At 33.6% G+C, this 17,031-nt stretch overlaps 1 protein-coding gene across 2 annotated transcripts; it reads left to right on the forward strand.

Moving 5' to 3' along the window:
• The first annotated feature begins 3,279 nt into the window (after nt 1-3,279).
• LOC148273311 (uncharacterized) lies at nt 3,280-15,692 on the forward strand. 2 transcript variants are annotated; one of them, XM_088238894.1, is made up of 4 exons: nt 3,280-5,061; nt 12,225-12,563; nt 14,029-14,125; nt 15,423-15,692. In XM_088238894.1, the coding sequence occupies exons 1-4, from the start codon at nt 3,367-3,369 to the stop codon at nt 15,557-15,559; spliced, it is 2,268 nt and encodes a 755-aa protein (XP_088095020.1). In that variant the 5' UTR covers nt 3,280-3,366; the 3' UTR covers nt 15,560-15,692. The 2 variants fall into 2 exon arrangements, with proteins under 2 accessions (XP_088095020.1, XP_088095021.1); XM_088238895.1 differs by lacking the exon at nt 3,280-5,061 and adding an exon at nt 10,324-10,458.
• Nucleotides 15,693-17,031: the final 1,339 nt, after the last annotated feature.

A 17,031-nucleotide genomic window follows, 5' to 3' on the forward strand; every position in this document is an offset into this window, starting at 1 on the left:
CATCATCATGATTCAAATATTCTTTTAACCATACAATGCAATTATACTTTTTTAGTTGAGTAATAAAAAAACATTTTCTGACTGTTTTAACAAAAATAATATTAACTCTCACAGACCTGAATTCATTCCTGTAGATATAAACAATATTTTGTTGTCTGTATGTACAATTTTTAAACTACCCTAAATTTTTTATAAATCATTTAAATTATGTAAAATCCCCTGACTCTGTCAACCTTAGTCATAGAAAGGGTCGAGAGTTTAAAATATCCGGGTGCATCGACCAATTATACATAGATGTGCCCTGAGCCCTCAAAAATGATGACACTTAACTGATGCCCAACGCGTGTTTGGTCGTTCTTCGACTGCTTTGGTGTGACGTTTAGAATCAAAACCAAAATACCTGCTTGTGTCATAAAAGCGTGTAAAAACCTATCAGATAAAGATTGTAAGAAGAATCGTTTAACTTTCTGTTGTTAAATATTAGTTCATGAGTAAAAAGCGCAGAATAATTCATATTCAGATAAAAATATTATTTTTTGTGAACGTCAAAGTACGCCTGGCGGCGCAATTGCGAAGCTCGTTTTACTTACAGGGGTGCACTGATAGGAATACATTAAAAAAATATAATAAATGTGAGTGAATATTATTTTTGAAATCCATTAAAAAAAACGAATTTCAATTGTAAACATTAAAATGCAATATACAACTAGCAGACCCGACAGACGTTGTCCTGTACGAACGTCGGCTTGCCTGCTATTACCTTAGAAAAATACTTTTCATTAATAAGCAAATACCTAGGTACTTGTTTATGATTGAATTCCAGAACTAAAAATTATTAATTTTCAAACTTGGCTCTTCTCACTAACAGGGGTGCACTTTATTCATTAATGCGATTTTTAAAAATGTGTTGAATATTATTTTAGTATTGCCAAAAATCCAGTAAAAAAAATAATATTCTCGTCGAATGCAACCATGGTAGGTCGATGAAAAAAAGATTTATGCTTCTAACTTTTTTTTTACAGATTCGAATGAAAATTTTGATATCTACAAACACGCGTAGCGCAAAGATCTACATTCCACTGAAAACCGCACGTAAATTGGTTAAGCCGTTTAGGAGTTCAGTGACATGATACGTACACAAGAATTATGTATATTGAGTTTTATACAATTAAGAATAGTCTTTGAATTCCATGGCTTAAAATAAAGATATATATGTTTTTAATAAAAATTAGTACAATTTTTTTCAATTACGCCTAAAGTATTATTTATAAGTACGACAGAAATTTGCTCCGCACTCAACAGACATATTAAAATGCTTATCAGGTTTTTCAAGTGTGAAAAATTATGTTATATTAAGTTAATCTACCATTAAATAAGTTTTTTATAAAATACGTAATTTGTAGTATAATTGTAAAACACCCACAAACAGAAATGTTATAACAATTAGTTTAATCAATTCTAACATTCATGGTTTCACTTGCATTTTAATTAATATTAGGGACGTATCTGATACCGATATATGGTAATCGGCGCACTGAGGTATAATTAAATAGAGATGATGCTTTATAGAACGAAAGTTTGAAATCTAAATTTGTTGCAACAGAGAGGGAAAACATTTTTGAGAAGGGAAAATGGAAGTCTAGGTAAATTTGGACACACTCAAAACATAGTTAAATCTACTAACTGGTAAGAGAAGAATAAAAATTGGAAAATTGTTTTCAGGCGTTGCCCAGTAGGTGAATTGGTTCAGCCGGATGAATCCCATTCACGTGATAAAGGTTTCAGCTCCTTAACTTCACAAAAGTCGACAGATGGAAGAGCTGAGGAAATGTGGATGTTTTAAGTATAGATATAGATATAGAGGGTATAGATATAGAGGGTATAGATATAGATATGGACACTGATAAAGATATGGATATAGATATGTAAAGAAATAATGTTTTTTAAAAAGGCTTTGTGCCTATTAATAATGTACACACTTCTGTTTTAAATTTTGGTATTCCGGTTTTGTATTTATTTTTTATCTTATAATTGGGATATCATATACTTATTTTTTGCATTTTTCTAAATATTATTTGAAAATATAAATTGTGTATATATTTTTTTTTTCGCTCCTTATATTTATATTTAAGTAAGTAGTAATTATTATTACACAACTATGTAGTGTTATCATATGTTTTCATGTAAATGATTTTTACCGACAAGCCATGTTAATTGGCTTGGTGAGTCCTAAAAAAAAAGTAATATTGTAAATAATAAAAAAAAAATCCGCTATATGGCCGGATGTTAGCAAGTATCTGGCCAGATAGTTAACTAATAAAATAAATAAAACGACTTTGTTTTTTTAACCACTAATTAAAAAAAATGAAAAAATTCCACCTACCGGTTTCAAAGCAAACAAGCTTCTTCGTCAAGGTTTACGTAACTAATGATTTTTTTCCTATTTTATTTTTATCATATTTACTAAATACTACATGTGGAGCCAATAAATCAAGTCTTTTTTTCCTAAAAAAAAAATTAGTTGTTAAAAACAAAGTTTTTTTATTTATTTTGTTATAATGAATAACCACAAAGTTAGTGCTTCAAATATAACATTTATTGAAGATAGTTAGCTACTCACCTCGCAATTTAAGTGACCTTTGGTGTGATTTGCCACTAAAATGGATCTTGGATGGAAAAGGATCTTTACCGACAAGCTATATTAATTGGCTTGGTGAGTCCTGTAAAAAAAAAAAAATCTATGAAAAAAATAATAAAACTGTAATATTGTATGTAAATAATAAATACATAAATAAAAAATAAAACATAGGCAGAATGGTGAATGTTCAACAGAGTGTAAAGTGGGTACTTAAACCAGCCGTTGACAGGTCATAAAGCCCTGTAAATGCCTAAACTTACATATTCCCTTCTCAAAAATATTTTCCTTTTCTGTTGCAACAAATTTTGATTTGTTTATTTTTAGTTTGTTGTAATGTTATACCTATATATATAACTTATGTGTTACAGTTCTTCAACAAACCGTTCGAACCCCTTTCAATTACCAAACCATTTTCATTAATAATAAAACATAATTGTGTATTTATAAAACGAATCACGGGGAGTCAGATTACTTACTTTATATAGAATTGAAACTTCGCAAGCCCAATAAAATATTGATAAGCAATGGCACCTTGGCATACACTACAGGATGTGGGGAGTTGATAAACATTTTTTTTAAATTGTCCGGATCTGCGATAATACTGCGCTATGCTCCTGACCACAAACATAATACCCAAGATTAGTACGCTGTTATCCTTCGTTTAAGCAATAAGTTAAAAGTAGTGATTTTGTATCAATGGTGAATGAATTAAAAAGGTTATAGTGAAAATGGGCACGAAAAAGAGTGACGTAAAACATTTAAAGTGCTGCAAACACAGTTCTACGTACAAACCTGATTTGATACGTTCTCATCCATTCAAATGGATCAATTTTCCCATCTTCGTTGGTTTATGGTTCATTCTTTTCTGTCTGATTATTTGCCCAATCGTTTGGTCAAAAGTCAGCGCGTATTACAATGAAAATAAAAGCACCCTGAACTGGCCTCACGACTGGCCGTATTTCTTCTGGAGTGTCGCTTTGTTTATATTCTGCGTTATCCTCGGAGTTCTAATTGCCATCTGGAAATGCATGGTGCCGAAGAAGAGTAAATACGATAAGATATTTCTTAACCCCGAGTACGGCGACGAGAAGGAGATTCTCTGCATCCATTGCATGGCGTTCCATCCACCCGGAGGAGCGAAATGCCCCTGTGCCGCGACCGATAAAAATAGTTGTGGAAAATGTGGAAGCGTTCGGGAGAGTTACAACGCGTGCTGTCAGAAAAATAAGCCGAAAGAAGACACTCTCTCTAAAGGACCGAGCTTCGATGTCACTTTGAGAAAACAGCAACCGGAATTGGACGAATTAGACAGACCTAAAAGAACGAGGTCTATCGATAACAAAAGAAACAGTTTGAGAAGTGCGAAAAGTAGAAACTCTAGTTCTTCCAGTTATGTTATAATTTCTTCGGCGCATGATGCGGGAACTAAAGATTTGATCAATAGAAAAATAGAGACATCTAAAATAACTCCGCAAACAAAGCAAGTTATAACTGATGGTAAAATCAAAACTAACGATGTGCTGTTGACAAAATCAAACCCTGTACAGTCTAAAGATACCTCGGGAAGTTTAAAATCTAAAAAACCAACGAATCTTAAACCGGTTGACGTAGACCTTGCAAATCGTCATGGAAATGTGGAGTTTTTCGGAGAAAAGATACCCATCGGCACGAATACACCAACGAGGGAAACTGTTGTTAATGTCCACTACGCCAAAACTTATCGACCATCGGAGAGCGAGTCTCCGTCTAATGTAGCTCCAAAAAGTGTCAGCAGCATGGAATCCATGGATAAAAAGAATTTTTCTCAATTTCTCCATTTAGTTGAGATTAACACGCCCATCACTCCCGAAGAGACGATCATGGGAGACGACGACGTAGATAATCCACCGATGAGTCCTCGCGAAATATTTTTCTACGATCTCATCCAAGCAGCCGAAAAATGTGACAACGGAAACAGTCCTGACAGCACCCACTTTGGTTTCTACAATAAATTAGAAAAAAGGAGACCAACGTCGCACATTTTAGTAACATCCGACGTAAAATTGGACGAAAAAACGGACAAACCAGACATAGACAAGTTGAAACGCTATACGATCAATATCGAACCGTCCGAGAGTCCAAATAAAAAGCAAAGGGTGATTGTTACAGATTTAGAGTCTCCTAAAATCCGGGAGCTGACGAGAGCCATAAGTTTGCACACTTCTACCGGGGATGATGACGACGAAAAACAGATAGTGAGAGATGACACGAAGACCAAAACAACCGTGAAGATCCTGCGGACAGTTAAGAAGAGCACCCCTGAAGCTGATGCCCTGAATTATCCAGTATTCGTGGAAAGGAAATCGTTCGCTCCGTCGAGCAATACCAGCTCTCTGTCAGAGCAGAATTCAACGCACGAGCTTCGCAGTCTGACGAAGGAATCGGTTAGCAGGTTTTTCATTTCTGACATGAGCAGTAGACCAACGAAGCCAGCGAGATTAAGTTCAAGTGTTGAACCGAACCAAAATACAGAAGATTCGAAAGACAATGATGATGATGTGTTTTCAAATTGATTGCGTCGAACATTATGTTAGTAAAACAATTAATTCGGTAATTACCCAATTAATTTTTAAAAATGTGTCAAGACAGTTCAAAACATTCAAATTATCTTATTGTCATTTTACGCATTGTTACAATAAATATATTTAACGTTATTGGTTTTGAAAAAACATCGATTGATTTTATCGAGATTGGCATATATTTTAACAGAAATCTCTCCTTATTTAAGAGTTTCGGAGCCGCAGCCTGATTGCGTTATCAGGGCGCTTTCGGATGGGGCTTCATTACCAAAAGTCAAACTGAGCGATTTTAAGTATTGCTGTTAAGTTAGGTCTTTTCTAAAATCGGAAATAATCATACAATGTAAACCTTTACGTGAAATTTACTTCTCTAAATTGCTTTTTTTAAACGCTCGTAAGAGCGTATTAGTAATATTATAAACACTAAAACTCCGTCCATTTCTAAACTGTTTTAACAATTAAATACTTAAAAAGCTACCTATGTCCGTATCACGATACTATGTTGTATCACGTCTAAGAACGTCGTCGATGATAATAGTTAAATTAAATATGATCATGGACAAATTGCTAATCGTTGTATTATTTAATCTGGAATTAGAACAAAAAATGCTTTAAATCACCTTAAATATCTAGCAATTTTAATTTGTCTAGTAGCAAGTTCTGATTGAAACCGACAAGAGAAAATGCCATACCGGGCGGGACCAATTTGTCTTGGGCCCCGATTACAATGGGAAGTAAACTAAAAGTATTTATCTTCAATTTTATCTACAAAGTAAAATAAAGTTTTCTGTATGAAAAGCAGAATATGCATACATTTTTTTCTTCTAAACATGTTCAATTATAGGTTACCGACAAAGATACTTTAAATTTTCATGCAAATATACTCATTTTCGCACACAAATATCGATTTTTCTTTATAGACAGTCGAAGATAACTCTGTTTTAACTTCCCATTTTAATCGGGGCCCTGGGCTGATATTCCAAACAATCTCGCGGCCGTAGAAAAACCATTTATCTCGCGTATTTACATCCAAAATACACGAGATAAAGTTTTTTATGCGGCCGAGGTTTTCCACACCGCAGGGGTGGTATTCTGAACGAAAAAGCGCGCGTAGAAAACGCATTTTTAACGTGTATTTACGTACTAAATACACGCTAACAAAGCGATCTCTTCACGCGCATTTCCGTTCAAAATACCAGCCCAGGGGTGGTATTCTGAATCGTATCTACCCCTAGAGAGTGATTAATTTGAAGTTTTTTTTAATGCGACGACATTTCGCTTCATATAATGGCCACATTGATGACTAAACGTCAAATGGTATATAAAACTGTTTAAAAAACGGAAAAAAAAAACAAATAACGGCGGCCTTCGTAGTGTAGTGGTCAAGACGCTTGACTCATACACGGAAGGTTACGGGTTCGATTCCCGGTGATAACACAAAAATTAAAATGTGATTTTTCTTAAGTTCTGTGATGTAATCCACCACTGTAATTGGGCCTCCTGGCCTGTTGTGGTGCAAAAATAAATAAATAAATACGGTTACGCCAATTTAACATATATTGGGTAATGCTTAATCGCCTTAGGTCAAATTAATGGTTTAAATGAAAAAAATTCAGTTTATTTTCACGTGTTCGAATTTGTTTGACGTTTGATCATGATCATCAGTGTGGCCAGTGGCCATAAATGAAGCAAAGTTTAGGTGCAGGCAATAAATAAAAATCCCTAAATTAACCACTCTTTAGGCACTCTAGGGCAGTAATTCCCAACTTTTTTGTCGCCGCGGACCGATAAACGTTTTATAATTTTACCGCGGCCCACTATTATTAAAAAAATGATATCCATATATTTGTACAATACATAATAAAAAAAAATACAACTATGGTACATAAGTTATAGTGACAAATAATAGTAAAGAAAACACAAGGTTTGTGTGAAAAATAAAGAAAAAATATATAATAACAATGAAGGATTATTAACACTTTGTATCCCGGAGCCGTGTAAACACGTGATTGTATAACCACTCGTTGTGTCCCGGTCCGGTGTTTTCACGTGGTACATCAGCTGTCTAAAAAGGTGCATTTTATTGACATCTATTGACTTTTATTAGTACTTTTTTGCTGCTGGTAAACCACGTGAAAACACGGGACCGGGACACAACGCGTGGTTATTATAATCACGTGTTTACACGGCTCCGGGACACAAAGCACAAAAAAGGAGTGAGGCCTGTATATGTGCGAACATTGCAATTTAGCGCAATAAAGGCCAATGTTGGCAGAACTATCGTACAAAAATGACTTATTGAATATTTTCAAATAAATATGGGAAGTTTCAATTCATTTAACACAGTATTTTCATAACTATGACACTTTTAAGAAACCTTTCGCAAAGCATGAAATTTCACAAAAATGGGCCGGGCACAGGGTAAATTCTATGTGTATTTCGCCGGTCTCAAAGTGTTAAGTTTTAGATATTTTTTTCATTTTCTTTTGTATTCATGGGTATTTTCAATATTTTTAGGGTTCAACGGAAGGTTGAAAGTATTTTTTTCAAGATATAGAAAATAATTTTGAGAATGCCCAGGGTTTAATATCGGGATTTTAATGTTTTTCTAATATCTTCCAGATATATTAACTTAAAAGTTATATATCTATTTTTAAAAAATAATATTATTATTATAATTACTATTTTTTTTCCGTAAAATGGCTTTATAGTGCAGAGCCAATTCTACCATATGAACATGAACATAATTATAAATATAAACAAAAATATAACAATAAACATAAAATAAAATTTTATATTTGCAGCACTTATGGTGGTCTTAGCATATCGCGCCATCGCTCGAACAACGGTGAATGGATCCGCCTTGCAGAGGCTTGGAGAATTTCGTTATTAGAGCTTTTCAGGCGTTCCCATAAGCTCCAGGCTCTTTGGCGGAGTAGGGCAGCGAAGGTGTTTATTCGTCCAGCTGTAAACATTTCAGAGGCACTGTAGTACCTAGGCAATCCGAAAAATTGTCGGTATAAATTGTTATACGTGACCCTTAATTTATTCCATGCTGCTTGCGTATAGTTTTATTTATTTATACTTTTACATTGTTTGTATTCTTTTTTTTATACAGAATAATGTTCCCTCACTGGGGTGTCCCGTGCCGAGGAAAACATTTTGCAAAAAAGAGAAACATGCCTAAGATAATAATATTTAACAAAGTTATGAAATATATTAAACAAAGTTAAAAAAAATAACAAAATAAGAACAATAAAAAAAACGTAATTAAACCAATTAACCTAATTACAATTAACATAATAAACAAAATAAAAAACAAACATATTCATAGTAAACATAACCAATTTATATAGACTAATTAATAAAATTCATAAACAGTGCATCCATTTTACATATTTGGCTTGATACACTCATCTATCCGTGCGCAACCCACCTCCAATATCCATTTCTTAATAGCCATTTTATATTTTGAGAACTTACTTATTGTCCTTATGGATAATGGAAGTAGATTGTACACTTTAACCGAGTAGTAGGTCAATCCTCTTTGACCGAAGGTTGTATTTATTTTTTTGTAGCATCGGGGTGAAGTATCTATTGTGTTTTTTTTTGTATCGGAAGGTAGAGAATAATTTTTACGTGCGTTTAGTAACAAAGCTTTTGCATACAGTTGTTTTATGGAATTTATATTGAGATTTTCAAATATACCAAGGGAGCTAGTTCTGATTGGGACTCTTAGGATAATTTTTATTAAAGCTTTTTGTTCAGTTATTATTTGCTTGATCAGTGTGTTTTATAATGTTTTGATGTTGAAGTTTTATGTCTTTTGATTTAATGCTAAATAAATGAGAACCCTGAGCTTGCTTCATTGAAAGGAGATGGTTCCATCTGGGGGTAATAGGAGATTGTGACACCCAAAGTGGCTTCCTTATGTCCAGTTTATTTCTTTGTTTTGGTTGCTGTCAGTCAGCACTGCAGAAAACCCCGCTTCACATAGATAGGATGTCGGAAATGGCAATGGGGATTAATTTTCAGTCATTACAGCACTACGATAAATTTTATAGGTATGTTCGAATTTTCAAAAGTAATTTTGATTTTTAACACTTTGAGTACCGGCCGAATACACATAGAATTTACCCTGTGCCCGGCCCATTTTTGTGAAATTTCATGCTTTGTGAAGAGTTTCTTAAAAGTGTCGTAATTATGAAAATACTTGGTTAAATCAATCGATACTTCTCATATTTATTGTAAACAATTTAATCAGTCATTTTTGTATGATAGTTTTGCCAACATTGGCCTTTATAAAGAGCTACATTGGAATATTCGCACAATTGGTTATGTTTTTTTATGATTATTTTAGTTTAAATTGCTAATTATGTTGATTAGATTAATTACGTTTTTATTTTATTATTATGTTAACTTTGTTAAATAACTAATTTAAGGCATGTTTTACTTATTGTAAAATGATTCCCTCGGCACGGGACCCTAGTGGCGGAACACTATTCTGTTTAAAAAAAGAATACAAACATTGTAAAACCATAAATAAATTATTATACAGGGTCTCACTCCTTTTATTATGCTTTGTATCCCGGTCCCGCGTTTTCACGTCGTTTACCAGCAGCGAAAAAGTACAAATAAAAGTCACTCAATGTCAATAAAATGCACTTTTTTAGACAGCTGGTAAACCACGTGAAAACGCGGGACCGGGACACAAAGTGTTAAGCAAGGCCCTTGCGCGGCCCAGTACCATTTGGTCCACGGTCCGGTACCGGGACCACTTCTCTAGAGGATAAAGAAGATTCAGAATTCCACCACTGGATTCTAATTCAAAAACACACGAGAACTTCTTATCACAGTTTTCCCTTGTTCTCACAGAAACTTTTTTTTCTAATAATGGTTTTAAACACTTTATTCCAACGCATCTCTGAAGTTGTATTTTCTTTCCTGACGTTTTTGATATTATACAACTAAAATATAATTTATTACCTACAAACTACATCATTAATCAATACTGCGACCTTCAGATTTCCGGCGAATATTTTCTTGTGCGTGTTCGGCAAATAAATGGATCAAAAATTATCATAACGCACATTAAAATAATCATTATGCAATATGATGTATGAACGCGTAGAATTCAAGCGAGCGTAACGCTTGGAATTATTAATTTGAGCTATTCGGAATATATATAGAGGATCTATTTTTGAGGAGTCATCAGTTCTTGAGATTGATTCAGTTGATTACACCAAGATGATCTCAATTAAGGTAAGAAATTTAACGATGATTTATTATTGATTTTAAAAATTATTTGGTTACACGAAAAAGTAAAAATTCATCAATCTGAGGAAGTTCGATGTTTTTTATTTTACAACAATATTTTGAGTTTGTCAAAATTTTTGTGGACAATTCAACTCCCTGGGGAGCTGTTTATATTTACATATTTCAACATAAACGTTTCAGCTCTTTAACTTCACAAACATCAACAGATGAAAGATTTGAAGGAATCTAGATTTTCAAATATGGGCAGAATAGTGAGTGTTACACAGTGTGTAAAGTGGCCACTTAAACCAGCCAATGACATAAGCCCTGTAGATGCCTAGAATTCTATATTACCATCTCTTAAATGTTCTTCACCACTGTTGTAATATGTTTAGTTTTTTTATTTGTTAAAAGACTATCAAACAAAACCAAAATAAAAATATGTTTATTTTTATGTATCGTATTATCATCGCTATGAATTTTTGTAATTTTAAAATTGCTCCGCCCGTGACGTCACAAGTTGTCGTCGGTGAGTTGTGCTGACATTTTAAAGTAGAACTTCGCAGCTGTCAAAATACGCGAAACGTTGAAAAATGGCTACCTGGAAACCGCAAACCCATAAAAATATGTTACAACGCTTTTGGATAACGAAATTGGGTACAATAAATGTTTTCTTGCGCGCGGTAAAACTTAGAGCATCGAGTTGTACAGCAAAGTTTCCTGGAAATAATAAAAACGAACCACTTTGAACGACGTCACTAGTTCGTATGAATCAACAAATTATAAGAGAGTTATGGAAGATTTCCGGTTTGTTTGCCGTCAATGGACCAATAAACGATATTTGTGTACGAAAATAAGTATATTTGCATGAAAATTTAAAGTATCTTCACCTTTGATTAAAAGAAAAAAAAGGAAGCATATTCTGCTTTTCATACAGAAAACTTAATTTTATTTTGCAGATAAAATTGAAGATAAATGTTTACTTGACGCGGAGTTATTTCAGAAATACAAAACTTTAAAAAATCATAGCGCTGATAATATGATATATAAAAATTGAAAATTTTATTTTTGGCTGAATTAATTAGTCTTCTAATTATTAATAATATAAAACACAGAACTTCCTCATTGATAACCTGTGACGTACTTCAAAATAGTTTTTTAGGCATTGTCGAGATACTTCGCCGTAAAATTAAATAAAAAAGTTTTCTAGCTGAAACATCTATTGATGTGGGTGAGATTCATCTGACTGAATTATTTCGCCTGCGCACGTCTAGGCAACGGCAAAGCTTGAAAGTGTTTTCAATTATTTGTACTTCTAGGATCAATTGGTTTTATCAACAATATTTTGTGTCTTTCCAAATGTTTGTCGACAAGGACTAGATTCAAACCCCTAGCGAGTTATTATCAATTTACATATCACAATGGAGATTGGAAACATCTAAGAAAAGGGAAAATGGAAGTCGAGGATTTAACAGGGTTTATGGCCTGTCATTAGCTGGTTTAAGCGTGTATATGCATGTTTAAAAAGAGGAAAAATGCCGAATGATACGTATTGTGTAAAGTTGTTATTCAAACCAGCCAATGACAGATCATAAGCCCTGCCCTGTAAATGCTTAGGCTTCCATATTCCCTTCTCAAAAAAATTTTCCCTCGCTGTTGCAACAGATTTAGATTTACAGTTTCATCTCAATGGAAATAAATGTAAATCTTTATTCTATAGTGTAACAATCGATTAAAAATAAAACACAATTTCAAATCTATCTCTTTTTTAGGTGACAGTTTGCTTGGCAGCTCTGGTGGCCATTTGCAGTGGTCACCCGGCCATTTCCCATAGCAACATTGTTCGCGGCCATGGCCACATCGGGCACATTGGTTCTCCTCTGATCGGACTGGGTCATGGCGGGCTCGGCTATGGCGGGCTCGGCTATGGCGGACTCGGCTATGGCGGGCTCGGCTATGGAGGGCTCGGCTATGGCTTGGGCTACGGCGGGCTCGGCTACGGTGATGGATTGGGACTCGGCTATGGCGGATTAGAACACAACAGTTTGGGTCTAGGACATGGCGTGTGGGGACTCCACAATAAACACGGACTTTATGATGACCATCACCACGTAAGTTGAATATTCGTCATTTTTTTTTTGTTTATTTATTTCCCATATTTGAAGGAAGTAACAAAACAGTTCTATGTTTGAAAAGTACTTGATTCCTGGACGAGTGGTTTCACTCGGGTTAGTGCATTTGCATAAAATTCCTGATGAGGTTCTGGATTTGATTCCCGGCAAGATAGATACGGAATATTTATCTTTATATGCATAATTCTTCTGTACGTGTGATGTCACTTAACTCCTAAACGGCTTAACCGATTTACGTGCGGATTTTTGCATAATAATGAGCTTTGTGCTGCAAATGTTTGTAAATCTTAAAATCTTCAATCTAATCCGTAAAAAAAGTTAGGAGCATAATTTTTTTATTCATCTTCACACACTAAAAATTGGGAAGATATTTTTTTTTTAATATAAAAAAGGGTTTTATTTGAATGTTTACAAAAATAATTAGTTTTTCGTGGATCTCAATCAAGTTATTTCCTTCAATTCCTTATAATTTCTACCCATTTATTCCTTTTACTGGATTTTTGGTAATCCTAAAATAATATTAACATATTCAATGAATTTTTGAAAATCACAATCATAAACAAAGTGCACCCCTGTTGCTAGAAGAACAGAGTTTGACATTTGCAAAAAATATCCTGTATTTACAAAATATTTCTTTTCTATTTGGAATTCAACCATAAAAATGACCTAGGTACTTACTTGAATTCTATATTTGGATATTAATATATCATTACACGTACAGAAAAATTATGTGTATGGCTGGTGATATGGCACTTTTTTTTATTTTGCTTTGGGCAACAGCAAATCACATAATGTATAAACGAAAAGATTCAAATGTCGAACTCAATGTCACACGTCACTTAGTATATAGTTTATTGAAAATTCGGATACCAAAAAAACGTTTGGTGAACCAGCTTATAGCAGGCAAGACAACGTTTCGGCATGACAACGTCTGTCAGGTCCGCTAGTTTCATTTATGTTTTGACTTGACTTATTTTGAATGTTTACAATATTTCAAAGTCCCTGTACTGGCATGGCTTCTGTAACGTGAGACTTCATCTTATCTTTATCTATTATGTATTTATTAATTTATTACATGTACACATATATCTACATTTTGTTTTATTACCAGGAAATCTACATATACTACGAAATAAAACAATAAGTTTACTCAACAGAGTGGTTTGTATCCATCAAACGTGTCTCAGACTGTTTTAAAATGAAGACTATTTCTATTTTTAAATAATTTTTGAAACAATTAAAAAAAAAATATATGAAAAATAATTCTAATGCAGTACCTTATGCACCATTAGGTGCGGATAGAAGAATTATGATATTTAAGAAGTCTTCTAGAAGAGGCTAGAATGGATTGTAGCAACGCAGCGATTTTTTTTGTTTTAATACAATTTTGTACTAAGTAAGCTGTATGACTAATTTGATATATTATCATTGACTATTTTTAAAGGCTTATCCAGCATACGCTTTCGACTATGGAGTAAAGGATCACCACACAGGAGACGTCAAGTCTCAGCATGAGATCAGGGATGGAGGAGTTGTCAAAGGTATAGTTATTATTTTTCTGAGTAAAAACGGAGAATAGTATACCTATTTAGAAATTGGGATATAGTTGTAATTGATAAAAATTTTGGAGTACAGCAGGGCAGTCATCTTGGACCTGTATAATTTAATAGTTTTTCAGTATTCATTCACTATTCTTTTTAATTTACCCGCAATAGAAATAGTTTTGAAAAACATGTATTATAAATACTTGTTTCAAAAATATTCTCAAGTCTCAGGTCTCAAGCTCAATTCCCGGGCGGTTCGACGTAAAATTTTAAATTTTGATTTTAATCGACGATTTCCACTCTAATATTTCATAGTCCCTGAACTGAAAGTAATTATGCATAAAACATGCCAGTCCACAATTTTGAAAAAATGAGACAGAGTTATCGGGTGCAGTAAAGTCAATTCTATGTTCTACTAAAAACAGCCAGACCGCTTTCATAAAAAAAACTGTAATAATCACCTTCTAAAATTAGTGTCGATCACAAAAATGGCATTTCCCAATTTGTAGAAAACACCCACAGCAATAGAAAATCTTGACGAATTTTAAAAATCATTCAAACTAGTCAAATACATAGTTAAATTCTCGTTTGTAATGTAAAAAACAATTATACTTTCCTTGTTTATCATTTGTTAAAGTCAAAAACATTCCAACTGTTGTGTAGATTTGATTATTTACTGTTTTCACAAACGTGCTATTATCTCAGTTCCACTTTTCTATGGCTGGCTGCTTTCTGCATAACTACATTCAACTGAGTCTAAAGCGAGAAACTGATCATTTTGGCTTCATGTAGTAGATGGTTATATGCTGTTTTTAGTATACCAATGTAGGCTTTATGTGCCACCGGATGTGGATGATAATGCATCAGAATTCGAAATCAAGACATATAGAAGTTTATGGATATTTTTTTTAAAAACACTTTGGGTACCACAGGGTTGTAATATAGGACCCATACTAAATATAAATGTATAAGTATTGGCGGCCCTCGTGGTGTAATGGTCAATACGCTTGACTCACACACGGAAGGTTTTGGGTTCGATTCCCGGTGAGAACACAAAAATTAAATGTGATTTTTCTCAAGCCTGGGTGTTCTGTGATGTAATTCGCCACTGTAATTGGGCCTCCAGGCCTGTTGTGGTGCAAAAAGAAGATTAACAAATACAAAATAAATAAAACAAAAAGTAAAAATATAAGGTTTGTTTTTTTCTGATATTATGTTTGGGGTACTACAGGGTCGAAATAAATGACCCGCACTAAATACAAAGATTTATTTTATATGTTATTTGATTTTTTAGGTCAATATTCTCTGGTAGAGCCTGACGGTTCAGTCCGCATTGTAGACTACAAAGCTGATGATATCCACGGATTCCAAGCCAATGTGAAGAAGATTGGACCAACAGTCCACCACATGCCACACCACCATCTTCACTAATGACCAAATGACTGATGCAGAATCCCAACGAACTGATTTTAATGACCCGATTATGTGATACGATAATGATTTTTGTAAATAAAATGTAAATATTTAAATTATAAAAAAATATTTAAGGCTGATCAAATATATATGCGCATATTTTAAAAACCTTTTTGATATTTATCTTTATCCAATTTAAAAAAAAGCTGAAAAAAAACAACCAATATGTTGACATGTTCAGAATTACCCCTTCTTCGTCATCATTATTATTTTGCCTCTATTCACATCCAATGGTGCATAGGGCGCTACATTAGAACACCAAATGCAACGTATCTTGATGTTTTCCATCAAAATGAAATTTATTTTGGCTAAAAATCTTTGATTGGCTTTCTACTGAAACTAATAAAATAAGAGACATAAAAGAAATCCAGCCGGTCTACAAACATTTTGACATACTCAAAACATTGTTGAATTAACTAACTGGTAAAATAAGAAGTATCCAAATGAAAAGATTGTTTTGCGGCGTTGTCTAGTAGGTGAATTGGTTCAGCCGGATGAATCTCACCCACATGATAAAGGTTTCAGCTCTTTTATTTCACAAAAGTCGACAGATGGAAGAGTTAAGGAAATGTGGATGTTCAAACATAGGCAGAATGGTGAAGGTTCCACAGTGTGTAAAGTGGCCACTTAATCCAGCTAATGACAGGTCATAAGCCTTGTAAATGCCTAGACTCCCGTATTTCTTTCTCAAAAATGTTTTTTCTCTCTGTTGTAACAAATTTAAATATGAACAACCCTAGGGAGAAAATCGAGCCAGTTTGCAAGCATTTTGATATACTCAAAACATTGTTAAATTAATTAATTTGATGTTAGATCCACTACACTTGACTTTATTTATCAAAGACCTTATTATAATAATTATTGAAGTTTTACATTTATAAAAGACAACTTCTGCAACTGTTCAATTTCTGATTTCGGGGATACTGTCCCATCGTCAAGACACTTGTCTACTGACAAATTATACGCTTTACTTATAAATTATATAGGCGGAGAAAGAAACTAAAATTACTCGTAACGGGAAATATTCGAGGGAAGGGAATTTCATTTAAAAGAAGACAATTTTTTACAGTAATTTGTATATTGTGCGAATGGAGTTAATGAGGCAATTTACTTGTTAAATATGGCTTCTGTACAGAATATAAATGTTTTTTTTCTGTACAAAGACAATTATTACGACTTACATTTGGTGAATGTTACACAGTGTGTAAAGTGGCCACTTAAACCAGCCAATGACAGGTCAAAGGCCCCGCAAATGCCTTGACTTCCATATACCCTTCTCAATAATGATTTCCCTCACTGTTGCAACGAATTTAGACTTAAATAAATTAAAATATAATTAAAATAACTTAAAAACAATGGGACAATATTATAAATTAAGAACAAGGGAAAAATGTCGATTTTTTATATTTTTCATTATGTAAATTCTATTG

Source organism: Micrasema longulum, unplaced genomic scaffold (genome assembly GCF_059751315.1).
Source record: "Micrasema longulum isolate JH-2025_06_02 unplaced genomic scaffold, ASM5975131v1 h1tg001995l, whole genome shotgun sequence".
NCBI lineage: Eukaryota > Metazoa > Arthropoda > Insecta > Trichoptera > Brachycentridae > Micrasema > Micrasema longulum.

Excerpts from the sequence above, each read along its gene's own strand:
- LOC148273311 (XM_088238894.1), top strand. The coding sequence starts at position 3,367 with ATGGGCACGAAAAAGAGTGACGTAAAACATTTAAAGTGCTGCAAACAC. Across the intron at positions 5,062-12,224 it reads GCAGTCTGACGAAGGAATCG|GTGACAGTTTGCTTGGCAGC; the intron begins GTTAGCAGGTTT and ends TCTCTTTTTTAG. Across the intron at positions 14,126-15,422 it reads GGATGGAGGAGTTGTCAAAG|GTCAATATTCTCTGGTAGAG; the intron begins GTATAGTTATTA and ends TTGATTTTTTAG.